Consider the following 26,300-nt stretch of genomic DNA (forward strand, 5'->3'; position numbering starts at 1 on the left):
GTTACATTTACATTTACATTTAGTCATTTAGCAGACGCTTTTATCCAAAGCGACTTACAAATGAGAGCAAAAGAAGCAACTAGAACAGTCAAGGGCAACAGTATGCAAGTGCTGTAACAAGTCTCAGTTAATCTAGCTCAGAACACACAGGACAGTTTTTTTTTTTTTTTTTTTTTTTTTTTAAATAAATTAGACAGACAGAGAATGAATAGAATGATAAGTGCTATTCTTGATTGGTGAGGTGCTGCTGGAAGAGATGTGTCTTTAGGTGTTTTTTGAAAGTGGCTACAGACTCGGCCTCTCGAATTGAGATCGGCAGGTCATTCCACCAGGTGGGAACAGCCCAGGAAAAGGTCCGCGATAGCGATTTCATGCCTCTCTGGTATGGCACCACAAGGCGTCGTTCACTAGCAGAACGTAAGCTCCTGGAGGGTGTGTAAGTCTGAACGAGCGAGTTTAGGTATATTGGTGCAGAGCCAGTGGATGTTTTGAAGGCGAGCACCAGTGCCTTGAATTTGATGCGAGCAGCTATTGGCAGCCAGTGCAGACTGATGAAGAGAGGCGTGACGTGCGCTCTCTTCGGCTCATTAAAGACCACTCTCGCCGCTGCATTCTGGATCAGTTGCAAGGGTTTGATAGTGCATGCCGGAAGGCCCGCTAGAAGAGCATTACAGTAGTCCAGTCTGGAGAGAACAAGAGCTTGGACCAGTAGTTGTGTGGCATGCTCTGATAGGAAGGGTCTAATCTTCCTAATGTTGTATAATGCAAATCTACAGGATCGGGTTGTTGCAGTGATGTGGTCAGTGAATTTTAGCTGATCATCAATCACAACTCCAAGGTTCCTGGCTGTCCTGGACGGAGTTATGGTTGATGATCCTAGCTGAATGGAGAGATTGTGATGCAGTGCTGGTTTGGCTGAGACCACAAGCAGTTCTGTCTTTGCAAGGTTGAGTTGAAGGTGATGTTCCTTCATCCAGGCAGAAATGTCTGTTAGGCAGGCAGCGATACGAACACCAACCGATGGATCATCTGGTTGAAATGAGAAGTAGAGTTGAGTGTCGTCGGCATAGCAGTGATAGGAAAAGCCATGTTTCTGAATGACCGATCCCAGTGATGACATGTAGATGGAGAAGAGAAATGGTCCAAGCACTGAGCCCTGTGGAACTCCAGTAGCTCTAGATGATGTGACTTAGACACTTCACCTCTCCATGACACCCTGAAAGACCCACCTGAGAGGTAAGACTTGAACCACTGGAGAGCAGTTCCTGAGATGCCCATCTTCATGAGAGTTGACAGGAGGATCTGGTGGTTAACTGTGTCAAAAGCAGCAGACAAATCCAGTAAGATAAGTACTGTGGATTTGGAAGCTGCTCTTGCCTGTCTGAGTGCCTCCGTAACTGAGAGCAGGGCAGTCTCAGTTGAGTGCCCGCTTTTGAAGCCGGATTGGTTGTTATTGTGTTATTGGTTGTTATTGTGCTTTTGTCTGTGTATATAATGTGTGCAAACCCATGTGCTCAAACATCCGTGTGCCTGCTCTCCATCAGCATGACTACCTGTAAAACATTTAAACACATTCAAACGTTTTACAATTCATGTTGTCAGCATCCCATTTCTTGCCATATATTTAATTTCATATTTGTGCAATGACATGCTAATTTGTATTGTAGCTGTATGAGTTTAGTGGTGTAGTGGGCTAAAGCACTGAAGGCTTCTGCTCTGATCTTGAGTAAGGCTCTTTACTCCAGGAGCTCCAGCGGGATCGTCCCTGTAATAAGTGCACTGGAGTCTCTTTTGGTCTTTTTCTAGAAGCTCTCGCTGACTCTGGGCTCACTGAGGATGAAGAGACCACAGCAACATCTGGGCCAGATGAGGCAATAAGGGCCGCTGGAGTGATGGAGACTCTCATCATGGCACTAAACCATTCCCAGGATCCTCAGTGCTCACACCGTCTGCTGACATTTCACATCCTACAAAACTGCACACACATAATACAAAAGCAGTCATTTTAACAGCACAATGCCATTTGATTTCTGTATTAGAAGTTACAAAATGATCTTACTTTATATTTTTGCTTCAGGGTTTCACGCAGCGGCCATTGTAAGTCCCAGTGTGTACAACAGGCCTTCAGAGTTAAAAAAACATTCCTAATATATGAAATATATCATAGAGCTAATGTTCAATCAGCAAGTAATTAATGCAAAATAAACATGGACAGGATGACCAGGGTCCCTCATACACAATTACTGACCAATAAATATTTGCACATGAAATATTGATTTGAGATAATATACAAGTATTTAAAATCAATATTTCAATGTTCCCCAAGGTAAAGTGGCATTTTATTTGCATTATATTATGTGTGTGTTGATTACAGTGTGTCAGGTTGTGTGTAGCTTTACAGCTGTTTTATGAGGACATCATGAGAACATGTTCTTGATGTTGATTTGACTGAAGAATCTCATGATGAGTTAGTGTTTGTGACACTAGAGGGTGTAGAAGTATTTAGAGTGTGTTTAATAAGGTGATGATGAGTTACAGGTGCGCATGTGTTACGTGCAATCATTTGACCAGCCGTTTGTTTAGAATTAAATATATGATTTATTAGTAGTAAGAAATGCGTAAAGTTTAAAGTATTGATTTAATCTTTGTTTGCAATGCCAAATGGACAATAAATGGATTGGCATATCTGAATGTATGGACATGAACTTTATTTACTCAAAGCAAAGGCACGCGTCAGAAACATACTTCTACAGCTCATGTGCGTCCCTACGAGTTTAGTCAAAGTTTGACCGATGGAGTTTTTGGATCGACAGCAGCGACTGAAGCTGAATTGGAGACCACAGGAAAAGTCAGCGGATGCTCGTTCACGACAGTTTCGTTTGATGGAGTCATTGTGGATTCTTTGTGGACTACAAACCCGCATGTGCAGGAGAAAGAAAAACAGCACACATGCCAAAGTCTTCAGTCTTCAGTATCTGAGGTATGACAGCGCTTTCACCTGATCTTCAGTTAAATGGCCATATATAATCAGTGCACACAAACTAACACTAATCCAATGCGCATTGGTGGTAAAATGTTTGTGAAATGAAGAACTGCTAACAACTTGAAATGCTTGAGTTTGCCCATGTTTACGGTGTTTAAGTTAATGTTTAAACCAAAATTCATGACTGTAGTACTTATGGAAAAAAAATTGACAATGCAATACGATGATGAATGTCCAAAAGATGACACCCACAGACTGTTTTTAAATGAGTTTGGATACATATTTTTTGCTTTTAAACTGTGTGTGTGTGTGTGTGAGAGAGAGAGAGAGAGAGAGAGTGTGTGTGTGTGTGTGTGTGTGTGTGTGAGAGAGAGAGAGAGAGAGAGAGAGAAAGAGAGAGATATTTTGATTAGATCACAGTTGTAGGTTACAGTTTGACAAAAGCACAATGTTTTGTTTTATTGCGAGTGTACACAAATATAAGCAAACACTTTGCAGTTTGAATGATGTCCTGTATGAACAAAATGACGGAGTATGTATTGTTTTTATGTTTCCACTGTTCGATCGCGGCATCGCGTCCGGGCCTCATCTCTCTCTCTCTCACTCACTCACTCACTCACTCACTCACTCACTCACACACACACACACACACACACACACACACACACACACACACACACACACACACACACACACACACACACACACACACACACACACACACATCACGTCTCTCTCTAACAGTAGTTCTCCGCATTACATTAATTTTCGCGCAAGTTTTATTTATTTTTATATCGTGTATTCTCCGTGTAAATTCATGCACCGAGCCGTGACGCCCGTGCCAATTCTGGAAATCCGGGGACCAATCACAAACTGGCTACTAGTAGGCCGACTCTTCTTTCTCAGGTTTTTTTTTTGCGCAAAGCAGCATATAAGTGATTGTATTAGTGCCCCTGCTGTTGGCTGTTCATATTGCGTTATTAGACTCTTTTCTTTCTCTTTTTTTTTTTTTTTTGCCGACGGCCGGGTGATGGCCCTCGGTTGGACGGCCGTTCTGGACTTCTCCAGAATGCACAGATTGTCAATCCGTCCCTGCCTCTAAGAACCAATGAGAGCTTCAGAAACAAGACCGATTCTGATCACCATCATGGCATGTCACCCCTTGAAGAAACTTCCCTGGATATGGTCTCTGGTTTCCCCCTCGATTATATGCACCTTGTGTGTCTCGGAATCATGAGAAGACTTCTCCACTTGTGGCTGAAGATGGGTCCTCTCACTTGTAGGCTGTCAGGATTTAAAATAAGCACACTGACAGAAAGGCTAGTGAATGCTCAGAGAAATGTGCCCATGGAGTTTGCACGGAAACCAAGGGCACTGAGGGAACTTGACAGGTGGAAGGCAACAGAGTTCAGGCAGTTTTTACTGTATACCGGACCTGTCATGATGAAAGATCTCCTCAGCACAGAGGTGTACAAAAACTTCTTGCTGCTTTTTGTGGGAATCTCCATCTTGTGCAACAACAGTTTGATTGAAGATTACTGTGATTATGCCAATGACATACTGGTTCTCTTTGTCACTCACTTCGGTCAACTGTATGGTCCACAATTCCTATCCTACAATGCACACTCCCTTGTACATCTTGCAGATGATGTAAAAAAACATGGCGTCCTAGACAACTTCAGTGCTTTCAAGTACGAGAATCAACTGAACAAGCTCAAAAGACTTCTGAGGAAACCAACATGCCCTTTGAGTCAAATAATAAAAAGATTCTCAGAGATGCAAAGAAGCTGCAAAAAAACCAGAGCCAAAACCAGGCCATATCTGCTCAAAAAACAGCACACGACTGGTCCTCTACCTGCATCCTTCCATGAGGCAACACAATATAAAGAGTTAAGGACAAGCCCTTACACTCTTAAACTGGACCAGGCAAACAGTCACGTTTCCATCGGCGGCAAAGTTGCTAAACTGCAAAATATAATTTCATTCAGGGATGAAATTTATGTAGCTTACAGTACCTTCAACCACCAGGAATCCTTTTTTGACTATCCCTTACCATCCTCTACACTCGGCATTTATTTAGTGGATGACCTCTCAACAACCGTCAATTTCTGCAAGTTTAGATTAATTCTTTATCAGCACGTTTTGTTCCATAGTTCCAAATGCATTTGAAGTACATAGTTAAACTTTGAATCCGAGTTAATAAACAATATGGGTTTCAGATTTACAGCTTTATATATATAAAAATGTACCTAATAGTGGAGTTTGAGGGAGAAGGAACAACTGGACCAGTTGCCAAATCCTGGTACGCAGATGGCTACTCCTGGTGGCCACCATATAAAGACCTTGACAGGCTGTTGAAGAGTGTGAGAACCATGGAGGCACCACAGCCAGAGAAAGGCTGGACCCGACATAAAACAAGAATCCTGCATGAGTCAGGTAAGAGTAAATTACACATGATCTCACCCAGCATATCTGTATTTATTTTTTTATTTATTATTTTTATTTATATAATTTATCTATACTGTAAAACATGATCTGGCATATAGCTTTAATCAACAAAACTGAAAACTTACCAGTATTTCATTTTTCAGCATCTTTTCACAATGTAGCCAACAACTGGAAGAAGGCCAGCTACACATCTGACATAAATTCAGAATCTGAAATTGCTGGAAAAAGGATTCCCAAGTAAGTCCTCAGAAAAAACTAAAGAAAATTAACATGAAAATACCATAATTTACCTTCATGTTTGAACTATATTTAAAATTGTTCAACTGAAATGTTAAAGTTATCGAATAGCAGCTGTTACAGGTTTTAAAAGTGCAAGTTGAACCAGAAATGAAAAAGGTGTCATTAATTATTCACCCTCATGTCGCTCCAAACCTATAAGACACAAATTAAAGATATTTCTGAGAGCTCTCTGACCCCTCCATTAGACGGTGTTACAGTTCGGCTCGTAACTGCAACAAAAAGGGCGATCACACCATAAATAAGGTTGCAAAGATATAAATTTATTACATAGTTCTAGGGGAAACTTAATGAAATTAAATAAGAAAGAAGACATTCAAACGCCGACTGGTCCAATCATGGCTACGAGGTAGACGGGACAAACGAGGATCTTATTGTGGTAGAGGTGTTCGAATCCCAAGGCACCTGCCACGAGCCCATACCTGCGAGATGCAAGACAAGATCAAAATCACGAACAACCCCCACCACCCTCTGGTTAGTGAACAGGCATATTAAATACCCACAGCCCATCCAGCCCAGGTGTTCACAATCTCACAAATCACAGACAGACAGTGATGAACAACAATCAGAAAACAAAACAAAACACGGTAAGACCGTGACACCTCCCCTAATAAAAAAGGAGGACCTCACCTAAGGGCCTCAGTAAATAACCCGGTTCTCAAAAAGGTCAGACTTTTAGAATGACAAAGTGAAATCCCATCACCAACACACTTCAACACCAACTCAGTACTCGGCCAAAGTTCTCTCTCTCTCTTCTCACACTTGGGATCTCCCTCTCCAGCAATTCTTGACGCCTAAGAAAAGCAATATTTAAGGTGAGAGAAAATACAAAGTGAAAGAGACCAGTTACTGAGATCCTCAACCTCAGCAAGAGTCACAAGGAGCACGGGACAAGGTATCAGCTAGGATATTATCCACTCCCCGTATATGCCGAATATCCAAGGAGTAAGGCTGTAAAAAGAGAGCCCATCGAACCAGACGTTGATTTGGGGTCTGCAGAGAACGTAAAAAAGTCAGTGGGTTATGGTCAGAAAAAACCACAATAGGAGATGTACCACTTGTCACATAAACATCAAAATGTTGTAATGCCCAAATCAAAGCTAAGGTCTCCTTTTCAATGGTTGAATAATGTACTTGATGCGAATGGAATTTTCTAGAGAAAAAACTGACCGGATGGTCTACTCCATTTTCATCAGTCTGTATTAACACAGCGCCAGCACCAACCTGGCTAGCATCCACCTGGATCTGAAAAGGTGACTCAAAGTGTGGAGCGGCCAGGACGGGTGCAGTGCTGAGCAACCTCTTAACATTTTCAAATGCCTGTTGGCACAGTAAAGACCACTCAAATTTTACTTTGGCTTTCAGCAAATCGGTTAAAGGAGCTACTACGGATGAAAAATTTGGACAAAAACTCCTGTAATATCCTACCATGCCTAAAAAACGCATTAACTCCCGCTTAGTACTTGGTGGAGGGAAGTTATCAATGGCCAGAACCTTAGCCCGCACAGGACGCACCATGCCTTGCCCAACTACTTTTCCCAAATACGTTACAGTTGCCCTGGCGAACTCACACTTCGCCAGGTTAACCGTAAGTCGAGCGTCAGCAAGACGTTCAAACAGAGCTCGGACACGACAGAGATGTTGTTCCCAGGTCTGACTGTATACTACAACATCATCTAAGTATACAGCACAGCCCTCTAAGCCAGACGTCACCTGGTTCATCAGGCGCTGGAAAGTGGCAGGAGCATTTCTAAGGCCGAAACTCATCACAGAATAAGAGAATAATCCAAATGAAGTGATAAATGATGCAATCTCTTGAGCACGAGGAGTAAGAGGCACTTGCCAGTAACCCTTCAATAGGTCGAATTTACTGACATAAGTAGCCGGACCAATTTGGTCTATACAATCCTCCATGCGTGGCAGAGGGAAAGAATCAGGTTTCGTAACATTATTTAATTTTCGGTAATCTGTACAGAACCGATATGTTCCATCTGGTTTACCCACCAACAAGCACGGGGATGCCCAGCTAGAAGAAGAAGGTTTAGCAATATTATGCTCAGTCATATAGTTGATTTCAGACTGTATATAACGCTGCTTATCCTGAGAGACACGGTAAAAGCGCTGACGTATAGGTTTTGCTTCTCCGACATCTATGTCATGCTCTATTAGGTGGGTCTGAGTCGGAGCATCTGCAAATAAGACTGAAAACTCAAAGATTAACGACATCAACTCAGTTCTTTGTTGATCAGGTAAATGTTGCACCAACTGCTCCAAATTAGTCAAAGTCTCTGAATTTGTTAAACGTGGCTGTAAAAGACAATCATCAGGTGTCACAACATCCTCTGATACAGCCGTCACTGGTGAAGAAACAGCAGCCATTGCAACAGCCACTGGAGCTGCTCCAGAGACCACTGAACGAACATAGAATGGTTTTAATAAATTAGCATGGCACAACTGAGTACGTCTTTTACGCTCAGGTGTAGAAATTACGTAATTCTGATCAGATACTTTACGAACCACAGTATAGGGACCAGAAAATTTAGCGCAGAAAGGTGACTCAAGCAGTGGTAGCAAAGCTAAAACCTGATCACCAGCACAAAACTCACGGGAATCAGTCTTGCGGTCGAACCAGCACTTCATTTTCTTTTGCTTTTTCAACAAATTCTCTTTAGCCATCTCCCCTGCTAAAAACAACCGTCTTCGGAAACCATTTACATAATGTAACAAACTCACTGGAGGTTCATCCTCCTGTAACCCATCACGAAGAACTGCAAGTGGTCCACGCACTTTATGCCCAAAAACTAAGTCATTTGGACTAAACCCCAAACTGTCCTGCAACACTTCCCGAGCTGCCAACAGCTACCATGGCAAACCCTCCTCCCAATCACGATTGAGCTCCACACAGTACGCCCGCAACAGAGATTTTAAGGTCTGGTGGAAGCGTTCCAAAACCCCTTGACTCTGGGCATGGTAGGCAGTAGATCGATTATGCCTCACCCCAAGCTGTTTCAACACCTCCTGAAACATACCAGAGGTAAAATTAGTTCCTTGGTCACTTTGAATGACCTTAGGAATCCCAAAAATGGATATAAATTGAGTCAAGGCCTTTACCACAGAACGAGTCGTAATGGAACGGAGAGGATAAGCGGCTGGATATCTTGTACTTTGACACATGACAGTAAGAAGATAGATGTTACCAGACTTTGATGGTGGTAACGGACCAACACAGTCTATCACCAAATGTTGGAACGGTGGTTCCACAGCTGGGATAGGATACAAGGGGACTGGTTTGAGAGGCTGGTTAGGTTTACCTGTTAATTGACATGTCGGACAAGTTTTAATATACTCTCGAACATCTTTCTTCATTCGGGGCCAATAAAAATAATGTAACAACTGATTGTACACCTTATTAACACCGAAATGTCCAGCTACATCTCCATGAGCAGTTTTCAGAACCATACCTCTCAGAGATGTAGGTACAACAACTTGAACAGATGCCTGACCCAACATTACCTCTTTACCAGATAGCCACTTCCTAAGTAGTATGCCATCTTCAACAAAGTACCCACTTGCTACTTCACCCATCTTTTTAGAAGGCAAAACAGAAGAAAACACTTCCTTCAGAGTGTCATCCTCCTGTTGAGCCTTAATCAGCTCCTTGGGTGAGGTGAAAGAAGAGAGAATAGAAAGACCAGTCACCGATATCTTTGACGAATCTTCAGGCTTAGACTCCACATCCTGCAAAACATCAGAGTTATTTTTGCTCTTAGCACGAGTGACTGCACAAGAGACAAACACATCAGGAAACTGTGTGACAACAGTTTGTTCCTCCAAAGAGGGAAAAGCGGTTACAATTGGTGGCGGTGGCACACCTCTCCAAACACGCCCCCCAGCCAAGTTATTTCCTAATTTAACCGATATCCCCTCAACTGGCAGTGACGGTCGTACACCTACAACCACTGTACCACTAACCAGTTCAGACTGAAGAACTACTGTATGTAACGGAACAGACAAACTCTGCAATCCAATTCCCTTTATCAGCACCTCCTTACCAGTACTTGAATCAGAAGAAAAGGGTAAAGCAGACTCCAAAATGAATGTCTCTGAGGCTCCCGTATCCCTCAAAATCTTGACAGGAACTTTATTTCTGCCCCCAACAAGAGACACGTAACCATCTGTAATGAATGGAGCATACATTTGATTTTCATTATACAATCCTGACTCTTCTTGTTTGAGGATATGCTTATCACCATTATCAGGAAGGCTAGCCATTTCAGACACTACTGAAGACACCAACAGTGCCGGCTTTGGTTCTGACTTGACACGACTTAATTTTGCTTTTAAAGTAGGACAATCTTTTTTCCAATGACCTCTTTTAAGACAGTAAGCACACTGGTCATCTTTCTCAGAGAACTTTGGTTTTCTCACAGGCTTACCACCACCAATCAGAAATGAATGGGATTCAGTATTCTCCGAAGAAGTCTCTGCACGACGATAACGATTCCTTCTCACCTCACCCTTGTGCGTCAGAGCATACTCATCAGCGAGAATTGAAGCCTCCTCTGCGGTTTTAACTTTTCGTTCTGTTATAAAAACAGCCACATCCTCAGATAGAGTATTCTTAAACTGTTCCAACAACATCAATTCATAAAGAGTCTCATAAGTATCTGCATGAGATGAGGAACACCAGCGATCAAATTGAATGCGCAGCTCTCTTGCAAACTCAGAAAAAGATTGTTGCCCTCCTTTACGCAAAACTCTAAACCGCTGTCTATATGCTTCAGGAACTAGTTCATATGCTTTCAATACCACTTCCTTCACTTTTGTATAGACCTGACTATCCGCCACACTAAGTGTAGAATAGGCTTTCTGAGCTTTACCTTGGAACACACACTGCAACAATATTGTTCGTTCATTATCTTTCCATCCCATCAAATTTGCCAAACGCTCAAATAAACTAAAGAAAGTGTCCAACTCATCTTCATTAAACTTGGGCATAAGATTAAGACTTCTTGCAACATCAAAACCCTGCAAAAATGAGCTACCCATTTGTGGTCGTGCAATACTAGGCCGAGCCTCCAGCTGACCCTCTCTAATTAACTGCAGTCTCTCTGCTTCAATATCTAATTTACGAAATTCAAGTTCCCGATTTCTTTTACTATTTTCCATTTCTAAAAGCATCAAGTCTCTTTGCTGCTCATAAGTTAAGGAAGAATTACTTTGAGGATTAATTTTCTCTTTAGGATCTTTAATTTCAGACACAGCTTGTTTCTCAGCTTGCCTAGATGTAAACACACCCAAATCTGCCAAGGCTGATTTTACAATAAGTCCTATACTCTCTTTTAGACGTTTTTCTTTAGCTGTAATCCCAATGTCAAAATGTGCTGCTACCTCTATTAATTGGTCTTTAGACATTTTGTCCAACTCATCCTCAGTAGGATGTCAAACCCTGAGGCCATTTTTGTTATTTTCTCCACAACTTACCCAAACCTTGTTTTAACACAGATTCTAATTTCTCATAAACAGAGTCTTTTCCCACTACCCAAAAAAAAACACTCTAACTCAACCCTAATCTTCGTGCTTCAACCAAGAGCCGAGTTCCTTTAAGCCCTTATACCGACAGCACCGATACCCCTCAGTTAACCAGAGAGATACAGTCCAGCGGCAGTGCCCTCAGCCCAGCCTCAGCACAAAAATAACAAACTAAAATAAAAAAGGGTCAACGCAAAATGCGTTGCTACAACCTACTTGGAAAAAGACACCCTTTATGAGAAACAAACATCTAACCTCGTTACAATAAATAACCACTGCATAACGCGATCTCACCTCTCGTTACCGATTTAACAAGATTAACCCAATAACAAATCGCATTCAAACTCATAGAGAAGATAGGCTGCTTACCGATGTTTCACCAAAATAATGCGACAAACTTGGAAAAACTCGGCAGCGAATAATCAAACGTTTGCAGGTTGCAAACCGACAGCACTAACAAACGGAGCAGCGCGCACGCAGGTGATTCTAATCAGAGTCAAGTTCAATGCGCGCGACCACAGTGTTCTCAATCAGCGGGGAAAATCTTCAACCAAACTTTGAAACGGACGAGCCCCCAATTTTGTTACAGTTCGGCTCGTAACTGCAACAAAAAGGGCGATCACACCATAAATAAGGTTGCAAAGATATAAATTTATTACATAGTTCTAGGGGAAACTTAATGAAATTAAATAAGAAAGAAGACATTCAAACGCCGACTGGTCCAATCATGGCTACGAGGTAGACGGGACAAACGAGGATCTTATTGTGGTAGAGGTGTTCGAATCCCAAGGCACCTGCCACGAGCCCATACCTGCGAGATGCAAGACAAGATCAAAATCACGAACAACCCCCACCACCCTCTGGTTAGTGAACAGGCATATTAAATACCCACAGCCCATCCAGCCCAGGTGTTCACAATCTCACAAATCACAGACAGACAGTGATGAACAACAATCAGAAAACAAAACAAAACACGGTAAGACCGTGACAACGGCAACACAACTTCAACCTTTATGGGCCTTGAGATGGTAAAGATGTTGTTAAAATAGTCCATTTGACTACAGTGGTTCAACCACAATTTTATGAAGCGCCGAGAAAAAATTTTTATGCACAAACAATAATTTTCTGTTTTAGACATACAACACACACTTTATGCAATCTATTGGATTCTACATTCATTTAGGTATTGCTTTAGGTCTTGGTGTAGTGTTTAAAATGGTGCTAATATGTGAATTGCCTGGATGCCCCAACTGTGACAAACCAGTGGGTGTACATTAGTGCTGAGCGGTATACCGGTTCATACCGAATACCGGTATACATTTATTTTATGATATGTATTTTGATGATACCGCAATACCGGTATATGTCGCTTAAACAACGTTCGGAACGCGGCGCAGCGCGTCATTGTTTGAGAGGGGACCCATTTCATTGATGCACTGTAGTAAGAGCAGTCAGAGCACAGTTGAGATCGCATTACAGCCTATGGCTGAATCCTATACTCTCATTCACTATTCCCTATGTTATCACTTTATTTGAAGGAGTGAATGAATTTCAATGAAAACGTGCATGAGCAGGCCATGGCCAGACATCGGCTGTACACTCGTTATTGCGGTGCACTCAATAATGTCCATAGGGTTTCGGACACCACTACAAAGCGCTGTCCCCTCCAAATAATGCCCTATTTGAGGTTATGGGGGCGATTTCGGATTCAGCCCTTGATTACTGTGGAGAATTCAAACTACACGCGCCACTCGGTCCTTCTGGCCTTGGATGTTGCTTCCAATTCACTTTAGGCAAAAATGAAAAATCACTTGTAAAACACACTGGCTTAGCAGGGATGGAAAGCTAGGATCCTCTGTTAGACAGAGTGATACAAATGCCGTCTCATTGACTGAATTATATTTTCTCTTTGTTTTCCTAGAAAGAAAACATGCTCCAATCACATCTATTCAACAGATGATGAGGCACCAGAACCATCACCCCTTAAAAAAAGAAAAACTGCAGACAAACAAAGTGTTCCACCAGCACCGAAACCTCCAGCAATTCCAAAACACGCCAAAAAAAAGGGTAAATAGAAAAAAATGCTATGAATAATACACATTAGGGATGTCACAAGTACCGGTACTTCGGTACCGAGTCGAATATATAATTATTTATATATAATATATATAAGAAATTATAAAAATGTGACTATACCAGCATTTCTGTAGTTGTGTTGTGTAAATCCGTGAATGAACAGATTTCTTATGCAGGAACCGGATTAAGAACCGCTAAACTATGTAAATGTTGAAAACATACAGCTGCACAACTGTAGCTAATGACACCCCAACCCCTAACTGTCAACAGCATTTGTCAATCAGCAACAAAGGGATTTGGAAGACCAACAGCAGACCTGGTGTGAGAGTCTCCGCAGCTTTCAAGGTAAATTAAAGTTGTATCTGGCTGGTGGGTATGCTCAAAAGAAGACCAACATTTGATGCAATTAAATTAAATTTTAGTTGACTTAAAAGAAACTTCTGTGAATTACTCACTCATGTCATTCCAAACCCATAAACTTCAAAACAAATGAAGATGTCTTTAAAGGGATCCCCTGGTGTTAAGACTTGTATGTCTTAATATAATCCAATCCAAATCCGATACTGTGCATAACAACATTATAAAGCATCATCAACCCCTCCTTTTGCACTACATAGCCATTCCATAGTTTAATGTGAGGTACAGATTAATATTTAGGTCATTAAATTTAAGTTCACGTGAAAGCTTCCCTCAGCCATTCTCCATTCAAACCGCGTGTCGCTTTCGGCTACGACAGTCAACACGATGAAACCCTCACCAAGATGATTCAATGTTGATGTTATTATGCTATTGCGGTTTACATTTATGCATTTTGGCAGACGCTTTTATCCAAAGCGACTTACAGTGCACTTATTACAGGGACAATCCCCCTGGAGCAACGTGGAGTAAAGTGCCTTGCTCAAGGACACACTGGTGGTGACCGCTGGGATAGAACCAGCAACCTTCTGCATATCAGTTCAGTGGTTTAACCCACTGGACCACCACCTCTCATTAATAATCTGTTTATAATCTCATTAATTAACTGTTTCTAAATCGTGTTTACTTTCTTGATTGTATTGTTCTTCACACGCATGTTAACTGAAATTTTTAACTGTTAAAAGAAAAGGCTCACTAAAATATTGCATAGATAGATACACTACGCACCGATATATCTTCCCTTTGTGTTTTGAACTTCAATGCGGACGGAGCGCTGCGTTGTGACTGTGTTGCTTCAAGCTCTTCATCCTGCGCACGGGATGTACGCACTTTGTGCCGCTCTGTATTGGAGCCTTTCATATTATAATACTTTTGCGCAATGAAAAGATTATTAATAGTCTCTCTTGTTCTACCCCATCTATAATATGTTGCTGCCTCATTAAAAAGCTGTGCTAATTAGAATAAATTTTGAATGTTTCAGCGCGTTGTCACGAGAAGAGCATGTCCACATCAGGAGTTAAACTCTCACTACGTAACTTAGTTTCAGTTCATCGGTGCGTGATCAGAATCTTATATCATTTCAAACTAGGCTTCTGTACTATACATGTTTGATTCATGTTGTGTTTGGGACACAACTTTTAATGATGAGCCTTTTGTTTTGTAATTAGGCTCTCAAATTATATCAAATTTTGGTTTATCGGCCAATATACCTGTATCAATTATAAGCTTTTAGATATAAAGAATTATTGGTTATCTGTATCAGCCTAATGTTCATAATGGTGCATCACTATTTTGAGCAACAACTACAAGTCGCCCCGTTATTTCAAAGAAACATTGTGATGTCTGTCAGCCAGTGTGAAAACCACATTAAGTCCTTAATGTCCTCAAAAGAACACTGATGCACTGACTGGAGATTGTTGGTAATGTCAGTGCAATAATGAATAAATTAACCATACTGTTATAAGAACAAAAATCGTTTTATACTTTTCAGTTTACATTTTAGTGAGTTAATGTGTGTTGGTAACAAGCAAATCTTACCCACTCCACCTTTCTCAGCTCCAGTGGGCGTCTCTCAGGCACACCATCATGGAGCCGGCTGGGGTGTTGATCCACCTAACACACAAGGTAAAAGAGCATTAATTACAGGGTATCTGCAGGTTTCACCAAGTCAAATTTAAGACTTTAAGACCTTTTCAAGACCATTATGAATTAAATTTAAAACCTATATCACGCAATTAAAAAAAAAACTTACAAAAGGAAATTCAGAATCACAAAATTACTTGCAAAGCAAATTCATTTATTCAAATTGAACAAAGTATTAGTAAACTTGCACTTCCTCATAGCTCAATCCCACCAGGATTAATATACAAACACACTAGCGGTCAAATGTTTGACAACGGTAAGATTTTGTAATGTTTTTACAGAAGTCTCTTCTGCTCACCAATGCTGCATGTAAGAGCCATTATGCTTTATTTATATGTCTGCTGTAGTTCCACTGTTAGACACCGGGTGGAGTGTGGGTTTAATGGATATAGGTAGCCAGAGAGGAAGTGAGGTCAGGTGTAATGAGGGAAGCAAACAATTTTTGACCGTGTCAGGAGTGGGTATGAGGAGTACTATGTGTTTGAGCATCGTAACTGTGACAAATAAAGGTGATAATTGCAGTACTGGACTGGAACAGTCATGTTTTGGATCCCACGCGTCAGATAACCCTACAACACCTCTAGCCTAAGTGACAAGATGTTCCTTTGTGGCTTCACTGCATTTGTTATTAAAAATACAAAAAAGCTCTAATATTGTGACAGTTCTGTTGTGACTGTTCTCTATGTGAATATATAGTAAAGTGTAATTTATTCCTGTGATCAAAGCTGAATTTATCATTACTCTTTAGTGTCACATGACCCTTCACTAATCATTCTCATATGAGGATCTTATGATCAACAAACATTTATGATTAATATCAGTGTTGAACACAGTTGTGTAAAAAATTTTTTTTAGGATTCTTTGATGGATAGAAAGTTCTAAAGAACAGCATTTATCTGAAATAGAAAGTAAAAAAAATATTTCTGAAGGATTATGTGACTCTAAAGTCTGGAGTAATGATGCTGAAAACTCAGCTTTGAATCACAGAAATAAATTGCATTTTAAAATATATTGAAATATATTGAAATATAAAATAGTTCTTTAAAACTGTAAAAAAAAAATTAAAAACATATTTCAACATATTAATAATACCTGTTAATAATTTTTTTATTTGTTTAATTCGTTCAAAAATAATAAGTGTCCATATTTGGTTAAAATCGATTCCCTATTTTCGTTTTCGAAACTTGTGTTCCACCGATCCACCGGACCAGGACCAGCAGACTAAAGAACAGTTTTTTCCCCAGAGCTGTCTCTTTATTGAACTCAAACCCCCGTTGATCCACTTCCCTCATAAACTGATAACTCTCCTACCTCACATCCACCTTCACTTTGTTATTTGCACTACTGACTGTTTATTACAGTAACAACTGTTTACTTATGCATTCTGCACCACCATACCGTAACTGGATAATGCTCATCTGCACTGCCGACTGTATTTACAGTAACAATGTTTACATTTGCATTTTGCACCGTACTTCTAACTGGAATATGCAACCACTTTCCACTGCACTTTTACACTTTCTTTCGGATAGCTCTGTCCATAATTTATTGTACTAACTTAATCCACTGCTATATTCCTCATATTAGCCTAACATATTATTGTATACCTCTAACTGTAAAATTCTGTTCAAGTAATAACCGTCTGTATATTTATTCATAGTACATAGTCACCTGTAAATTCTGTTTATAGTAATAGCCATCTGTATATTTATTCACTGTATATATTCATCTGTAAATTCAGTTCTACTTATAGTAATAACCATCTCTCTACTTATACATATTTATATATATTCAGAACATTTTTATGTCCTGCACTTACGCAACCATTGTATATCCTGCACTTGCTGCTATTGCACTTCTGGTTAGACCTAAACTGCATTTCGTTGCCTTGTACTTGTACTTGTGTAATGACAATAAAGTTGAATCTAATCTAATCTAATCTTGTGTTGGTTGGTCCGATCGATTGTGCAATCGATTTTCGAACGTAAAGTGACAGCCCTAGTGCACGCCGATGCGCAAAAAGCCAGGCGTAAAAGCGTCATTTAAAAAAAAAAAAAAAAGCTTCGGGTTCGTTTTTTTATTTTGAAGCGGCGCGTTAAAAACTAGCCGACCAATGAGATCAGCGCTTTTGTTCACGTGCCTGGAGCTGTTGAAGTGACAGTTAAACACCACTTGGTGGCGCTCAAGCACAAAACGGTCTTGCCGAGCACACGTTGATACGACGAAGAAGTAGTAAGTAGACAAAGAAGAAGATGAGCTGCTAATGCTGATTGCCAGTTAGCAAAAAGTGTGTGAATGGTTTTGGCCGTATACATAATAGGTCTATGGTTTTGGCAAGCACGTAAATACTGTCTCTCTTCTTCTTCTGAGTGACAAGCATGTCAGAAGCGTAAAGTGCCGCAGCGCCACCTTGTGTACCGTGAGCGCTATCTACTGAATGTGCAGGTTCAATCGGCGCATCGCCAGTGAAAATCGATTGGGTGTGAACACTCAAGACGCGCCGAAAAACGTCACGAAAAACACTGGCGATAAGCGCGTGCGATATTCGTCCCGGTGTGTGCAGGCCTTTAACGGCACTCTCAGGCTTTAGTAAGGCTTGGTGTAGTACAAAGAAATGGTCTCCGGTTACGGGTATAACCATGAGAAGGGGAACTCACAATGTGTCCTCTTTTATTAACTCGGTATACAAATTGAATAAAGACTATTTGATTGGAGGTAAAAGCCATGGTCCATCGCCCATACTGGAAGTAGCAGTAATATTGGAGGGGAGGCTATAAATACATAGAGAAAAGGTCAAGTATATTTTAGTCTATCCCCAATATTACACATTGATCAGTGCACATATATAAGGGACACAAAAAACAAACATGTAACATCAACCTTACTTGGTTGACGTATGAGAACAAGCACATTTGAGATTCTGGTTACCATATTTGATGTACACTAGTAGCACTGACTAATGTTTACATGCTTGTTTCTCTTCAAAAGACTAGGATTAAACCGCTTGATTCATATGCATTACTTTTCCAATTATGTTATTATCTTTTTGAAGTATGCAAGTTAGGAAGAAATGCCCTGTCAATTGAGGAACAGTAACCTTACAATTACACAAATTACAAGTGCAACTTACCCACTCCTCTTTTCTCAGCTCCAGTGGGCGTCTCTCAGGCACACCATCATGGAGACGGTTGGAGTGTTGATTCACACACAAGGTAAAAGAGCATTAATTACAGGGATGAGGAAATCAGAAACACATTCACAGTAGGGCTGCATGATTAATTGAAAGCAAACCACAATCGCGATTTGGTTTATGTGCAATTATGAAAGCTTACATTTTTTTTTAAAAAATTCCAGACTTGAGTTTCCATCTCTGGTGAATCTCTACTAGTAATTCGCGAAATGTATGCGAATAAGCATCTAACAGATAACAGTAATTACAGGGTATCTGCAGGTTTAACCAAGTCAAATTTAAGACTTTTTAAGACCTTTTCAAGACCATTATGAATTAAATTTAAAACCTATATCATGCAATTAAAAAAAAAACGTACAAAAGGAAATGCAGAATCACAAAATTACTTGCAAAATTAAGTAAGTATTAGTAATCTTGCACTTCCTCATAGCTCAATCCCACCAGGATTAATATACAAACACACCACCCGTCAAAAGTCTGAGAACGGAAAGATTTTTTAATGTTTTTACATTCTGCTCACCAATGCTGCATTTATGTTATTAAAAATACAAAAAGCTGTAATATTGTGACAGTTCTGTTGTGACTATTTTCTATGTGAATATATAGTAAAGTGTCATTTATTCCTGTGATCAAAGCTGAATTTATCATCATTACTCCAGTCTTCAGTGTCACATGATCCTTCACAAATCATTCTCATATGAGGATTTGATGATCAACAAACATTTATGATTATTATCAGTGTTGAACACAGTTGTGTAAAACATTTTTTTTGGATTCTTTGATGGATAAAAAAAAAGGAAAAAAAAATAAAAAAGATTTCTGAAGGATTATGTGACTCTGAATTTTCAGCATCATTGCTCCAGACTTTAGCTTTGAATCACAGAAATAAATTATATTTTAAGATATATATTGAAATATAAAATGGTTATTTTAAATTGTAAAAAAAAAAAAAAAAAACATTATTCACAATAATACTGTTTTTGCTGTATTTTGGATCAAATAAATGCAGCCTTGGTGAGCAGGAGAGACTTCTTTAAAAAACATTTAAAAAATCGAACCGTTCGCAAACTTTTGACCGATAGTGTATGTGTATGTATATAATTTTTTTTTTTGTGAGATCAAAATTACTGATTTTGTGGTGGTCATTTTCAGAAATGTGCATGTTTCTTTTTTTTTTTTAATAATTAGGATGCCACATTTACCATATCATTATATTAGATGCACTATAGTCACACATGGCAATAAAACAAACAAAATGCATGAATCTTGTTTGACAATAGGACAAATAAATACAACTTAAATATACAGATACAAACAGTGCTTTAAGTTTAGGTAGGCTACTGTTTATTTTTCCCCGTTGTTGTTGTTGTGTGATTAATACTAACGACACAGGCAGGGGTGGGTATAGGCTAGGCTATATTGGATTGCTTTCACTTTAAGACCTACAGTAATGAGCCCATAGATATGGATATCCATGAATGAGCCTAGATTCGGTACACTCGCGCGAGCGCTGACCGGCGGCAAACGCGTGCAGAATCCGCGGCCAGTCTGACATCGGTCCGTGTGTCAGTAGCGAATGAGTTCGGGGTTTACATCGCTTTTTAAACTCTTTGTTTAGTGCTATCGGGCATATCAAACTTTTATTTGGTCATTATACGAGATGGCAGGAGAGAAAGATTCGCCTTTGCTTTCACGATCGCGTGAACTGGAAGAACTGGAGAACTGAAGCTGAAGAATAAAATCCGTTTGATGCGTCTGTGGTACAATCCGAAAGAGACCCGCGCCAATAACACGAAAGCTGATTGGCTGCTATTTAAGATGCATGTTGGTCTCTCACTAGCGAAAAAACGAACAACACACACACACACACACTAAAACATTGCGGGAGCATTTCAATGAGCAATGGAGTAGCGTTACATGGACGTAGGAAAATTAAGACCTGTTTAAAATTATTTAAGACCTAGAACTCAATACTTCAGCGAATTTAAGACTTAAGGCCTTAAAATTTTGATTTTGAATTTAAAGACATTTAAGACTTTTTAAGGTCCCGCGGGTACCCTGAATAACAATGTGATTAATACATAAGTACCATTTTCCTTCTTTGGTTTTATTATTTTCTGGAATTTCAATTAGCTACACATTTTTGTATGCGTTCATTTGTGTTAGTAACAAGCAAATCTTACCCATTCCACCCTTCTCAGCTCCAGTGGGCGTCTCTCAAACAGACTATCACAGAGCCAGCTGGGATACTGATTCACCTAACACACAAGGTAAAAGAGCATTAATTACAATATGATAGGGAGGAAGAAACCAGAAACATTATGCACAGCACTTCAAGAAAATCTAATACTGTATATTACATGATCTTTTCCAATCCATAGAACACACCTTTTCTGTCCTGAGACCCTTAGGTGATTGTGAACACCAAGGAAGATCACAGAGCAAGTAAATAAAATATAAATAAATAAACAAAAGAGAAAAACAACAACAGATAAATGTTCATAATGGTGCATCCCTCCCTATTTTGAGCAACTACTACTAGTCGCCTCGTCATTTCAAAGAAACATTGTGATGTCTGTCAGCCAGTGTGAAAACCACATTAAGTCCTTAATAGGGCTGAATGAGTTTGGAAAACGATTTTTTTTTTTTAAACCAATATTGCGATTTAACACGCAATTATTTTTTAAGCTTTTTATCTTCTGTATTATTCAAAGATGAGCAATAAATCATTGTATTTTAATGGTGGGAATCTTTAGGCACCTCACGATCCCATTCCAAAACAATTCTTGAACTTTTTTCTAATTAATCTTATTAATAAAACTTACTCTTTTTTTGTAATTATAAGTACTTTTTAAAATAATTACACAAATTTCATTAAAACAATTGCATGTTAAGAATTTTAAATATATAAACTAATATAGCTTCAAAACATAAAAGCTAGTAAATAATAAAGAGGAACAAAAAACATTACAAGCAATGAACAAAGAGTGCTTTCAGTATTTAAGAGTATCTGAACTGTGAGTGATTCTCATTTTTACTGTTGCTTGATTATTAATAATTAAAGGGATAGTTCACCCAAAAATAAAAATTCTGTCATCATTTACTCACCCTCAAGTTGTTCCAAACCTGTACGAGTTTCTTTGTTCTGCTGAACAGAAAAGATTATAGTAGAGAAAAAAATACTATGGTAGTTAATGGTTGCTCTGCTTTGTTACAAACATTCTTCTAAATATCATCTTTACAGGCTCATACAGGCTTTGTACAATACAAAGTATTAGTGTTATAAATGTACTTGTAAAAAAAATGAAAATACAAAAAACGTTGCAGAATTTATGATATTGATGACAGTTAAAACGCGTCATCACAGTCTGTGAAAAGGGTCTATATTTTATGGTTCGAGTGTTGGGTGTGTGAGAGTGAGAGAGTGAGTGAGTTTCTAAAACACACGCAGCGCCATTGCACACCTGCAGTTAAAATCTATAGTATCAGTATAGTATGACCAACACAATATAAGATCGATTAAACAAACTGTTCTTTCCTGTAGGCATAACGTGCCAAGCTGATTCTGCAGACTGCTTTACTCTCGCATGTGACGTGACCAGACTCTAATCGCAGCCTTTGCGGTTACAAAATCGGGTTTTATCATATTGCCCTAGTCCTTAATGTCCTCAAAAGAACACTGATGCACTGACTGGAGATTGTTGGGAATGTCAGTGCAATAATGAATAAATTAACCATACTGTTATAATCAGTGCTTTAAGTGGAAAAAATAAAGTGCCGGTACTCACCAGAGGGGGCGGGGCTTTTTTGGGGGCGTGGTTATGGGGGGATTGTTTAGTCAATAATTCAAGAAGGTCCGTATTTTAAAGCTCTTTCTAACTTGTTCTCAGCCTTAGAACTTACATATAGTTCTTGTAATTGTGTAAATATATCATTTGTTACAATAAGGGTTCATTTACAAAGCAAGACCTTGACGGCACCTCATGAGGCTACCATGCAGGCCAATGTTAACTTTTTTTTTCTAATCAAATAGCAACACAGTTAGAAACTATAGCTGGGTCATTCCTGGTATGCGGTAACATTTTGGCTTCATAAATGTTTGAAAAAAAAGTACATGATTTTCATGTTTTTAGCATTCTACCAAAATGGTGACATGTTTAACTAGTCGGAATACATATTGGTCAAGCTCAGGGACTAAAAAAATAATAATTATGGGTAGATTCATTGTTCAGACACGGGCCGTGAAGGTGTTCCACCCTGTTAGGGACATAGTTATCACAAAATGTTAATAATGTAAATGTTAAACAATAACAAGTTTTTCTTGGATAGTAGCTATATGTCCCTTATGCCATCATGGTATTTTTTTTAAATTCTTGAAACAATAACAAAACTATTATTGATGAATAGAATGTCTTGATTATTAAGAACAAGTACTTTTTGTACCCATTTTTGCCAACAGGATGGTAAATAATAAAAAAATGTGTTTAAAAACATATATTGTATATGCTGTTAATGATCCTCACCTCCCAAAATTAAACATAAGTATGCAAAACATTTAACATTGCTGTCAAATTATTATTTAAAAATGACTCGCCTAACAGGGTGGAAGACCATAACAGTGGAGGAGTTTTCATCATTTATATTTTGAGATTTTCATCATTTCATAGTTTATAGTTCTTGTGGAAGTTGATTACTTTGCACTGAGGACATGATAAAATTGAATGCATATATCAATAAAAAGGTGTGCAAAATACAAAATAGTATTTTTAATACCTATTATATCTGTTTAAGTGATAAAGAAGACCTACATTTATAATTTAAGCCATTTCTTATGTGACTCATTTCATAGAAAATATGAGTAAGTAAATCATAAAGACAGAAAAGTCACTGTATAACAGGAACGACCCAGCTACAACATGCGGCTGTTGTCATCGGTAGAAGTGGTGCCACTCTCGTCCTCGTCCGCAGCACAAGTGCTTTGTATTTTAACCATAGATTTTAAACGAGCAGCTATGGTTGCGCGTTTCCAACCCAGTCTCACGTGGCGTTTCACACACCCTCTCCGGACCACTTTGAGTTGTTGACGCTGGCAGCGGCAAAAGCGACGCATGCGCTTTTCACTTGTAAAACTCAAGAGTGTATGGGTAATGTAGTCTCTGCTCGCAAATGAGCGTACCGGTACGCTAAAAGCACGTTCTGGGCGCACGGAGAGGTGGCGGTACGCTCAAAAGCTATATTTGGAAGTGGCGGTACTGAGTATCGGCGCGTACCGGCCCACTTAAAGCACTGGTTATAATGTGATGGTGAACAAAAATTTGTTTTATGCTTTTCAGTTTACATTTTAGTGCATGTTAATGTGTGTTGGTAACAAGCAAATCTTACCCACTCCACCTTTCTCAGCTCCAGTGGGCGTCTCTCAGGCACACCATCATGGAGCCGGCTGGGGTGTTGATCCACCTAACACACAAGGTAAAAGAGCATTCATTTGGCATGAGGAAATCAAACATATTCACCATATTTAAAGACAATCTAATACTTTATATATATATATTACATTATCTGTTCAATCAATAGTCCTGAGACCCTCGGGTGACCACCAAGGAAGAGAGCAGAGTATGTTATCAGCAGACTACCTACAAATTATATATTTTTTTACAAATGAAAAACATGAGCAGCAGCTTCCTTAAGTTTTTGCTTACCAAGTTCCCCATTTTGAGCTTCAGTGTGTCTCTTAAGCAAACCAGGAAAAGAGTGAAAGTGTCACATTATTTAGGGTGAAATGTAACCCAGACATGTTCCACCAAGGCAGAGGCACACGTGATAATATGTCTAACAATGAAAACCTCACAGTAAATTTTTACTTACAGGTACTTCTGGCGTGAGTCTGGAGAATACAGTCTCAAGTCTTGTAACAAATCAATGTACATGTAAGTCCTTCATCAATAAAAACAACAACAAAAATATTTACTCAAAGCTACATACCAAATTAAATGATCTTCTGTATTGCAGCTGTAGAAAGGGCGATTCTGGAAACGCTAGAGAAGATGGACATGAAGATAAACCACCTGACTTCACTGGTCCAGTCTCTAGTGGGAAACAGGCGCTTTTTACCCCAAATCCAGAATGATGACGAGGATGGCATCTTTCCACTTGTGTCTGTCGAAGATCTAGACAGGCTGGAACAAAGATTATTAGACAGAGGCAGAGCCGGCTCTCCCTATAAGCGAACTAAGCGGCTGCTTAGAGCCCCGCCGCCACTAGGGGGCCCCTAACTACAGATTGCACTCGTCAGCGTCGCCGCAGTTTATCACGCAAGACGCTCAATTCGCGTCATTCGCACCGCGCGAAAAGCGCCTTCCGCGCCGCGGGACCTCCAGACGCGCGTCAACGCGCCTTTCCATTGACTTAACATTGAAATCAAATCACTCGCGCCAGACACTCTATTTGCGTTTGGTGTGAACGCAGCATAAAGTTAGCTGTCCGTCGATTATGCTGAATCAACATTGCTTGCGCTATGGTCCAGCCGTCGGCCCCAGCTCTGGGCTACAGACCGCGTAGAGACAGACCCACCTCCTATGAATGTATTTTCTTTTTAACAGTTAACGTTACATGACCTACACTAGTTCTGGGAAAGAAAAAACCGAAAAATCTTTGTCTCAATAGACGCTTATTACAAAAAATAAATAGTTTAAGAAGAACATTCGAGAGAAAGAAAGTAATAGGAAGAGAAAGAGCAATCATTTGACAGTCAAAATCAAAATGAAGTTTAAAATAAAGCGGTTAAATACAAGCTTTTTCTTATGGTCTTAATTGAATAGGCAATTAAAGATTATTAATAAATATTAATCTATATACCATTATGAAATATTTTATATATTGTTAAGCTAAATCGCCCAGACCGTTTAAACCTAAAGAAAACACAGTGTCCTCTCTGAAACATTATTGAATGATGATCGATACAAGACACCTAAAAGCAAAATGGATTTGTGGTAAATTTTAGTAAAGAACACTGTAAAAAAAAGCAGGTCCCCAATTGAACATTTTCTAGTGAGCGATCACATCTAAATTTTTCAGTTGGCCAAATTGAATTAATGTGAATTGATGCAATTTAATTCAATTAAAATTCAAGAAATTAAATTTGGCCAACTGAAAATTTTAGATGTGATCGCTCACTAGAAAATTTTCAATTGGGCACCTGATTTTTTTTTACAGTGAATGTATTACTGTATGTAATCATAAAAGGTCAAAAATATCTCACTCCATGCTGTGAAGGTTTAAAATATGAACAGTATGTAAGAGTTAATCAACCAATAATTAAATAATATAATTTAACATTGGATTTCTTTTAATTTACCCTTAACATAATTGTAAAAAACTAAATGTCACTTTCTCAGGAGGAGCCATTCTTAAATATTTTGGTGGTCGTGGAGAAACATTTCATGAGGCTGACACCAGAGATGACACAAGGAAATATTTCCCACTGCCTTTCTTTTGAATAGTTTTGTGCGCAACTTCAACATAGCTAATTTTCCTCTTGCCAATAACAAATTTAGTTTTATAATCATAATTCACTGTGTTGTCTAATTGTACTTTAATATCAATTTAAAATTAATGTGTTTTATCTACTCTGCATACTGTATTTATTATGAATTATATTGTAATCTCAACATCTGGAGGAGGTGACTCTACTGCTGCTTCAGTAGAGCAGCGAGCCGC

The 26,300-nt window shown here is 39.2% G+C and overlaps 1 protein-coding gene across 1 annotated transcript; it reads right to left on the reverse strand.

The window, feature by feature from the left end:
- Positions 1 to 223: 223 nt before the first annotated feature.
- LOC307136053 (uncharacterized protein) lies at positions 224 to 24,313 on the reverse strand (the record flags this gene model as incomplete). Its single annotated transcript, XM_079832797.1, has 10 exons — positions 24,139 to 24,313; positions 23,967 to 24,041; positions 21,693 to 21,732; positions 18,525 to 20,842; positions 15,290 to 15,364; positions 5,557 to 5,649; positions 5,233 to 5,406; positions 2,060 to 2,122; positions 1,230 to 1,975; positions 224 to 1,029 (listed from the first exon to the last, which is right to left on the reverse strand). Exons 9-10 carry the CDS (start codon positions 1,282 to 1,284, stop codon positions 224 to 226), a joined length of 861 nt encoding a protein of 286 aa, XP_079688923.1. The 5' UTR covers positions 1,285 to 1,975; positions 2,060 to 2,122; positions 5,233 to 5,406; positions 5,557 to 5,649; positions 15,290 to 15,364; positions 18,525 to 20,842; positions 21,693 to 21,732; positions 23,967 to 24,041; positions 24,139 to 24,313.
- Positions 24,314 to 26,300: the final 1,987 nt, after the last annotated feature.

This window comes from Gobio gobio (assembly GCF_949357685.1).
Source record: "Gobio gobio genome assembly, chromosome: 13".
Classification (NCBI taxonomy): domain Eukaryota; kingdom Metazoa; phylum Chordata; class Actinopteri; order Cypriniformes; family Gobionidae; genus Gobio; species Gobio gobio.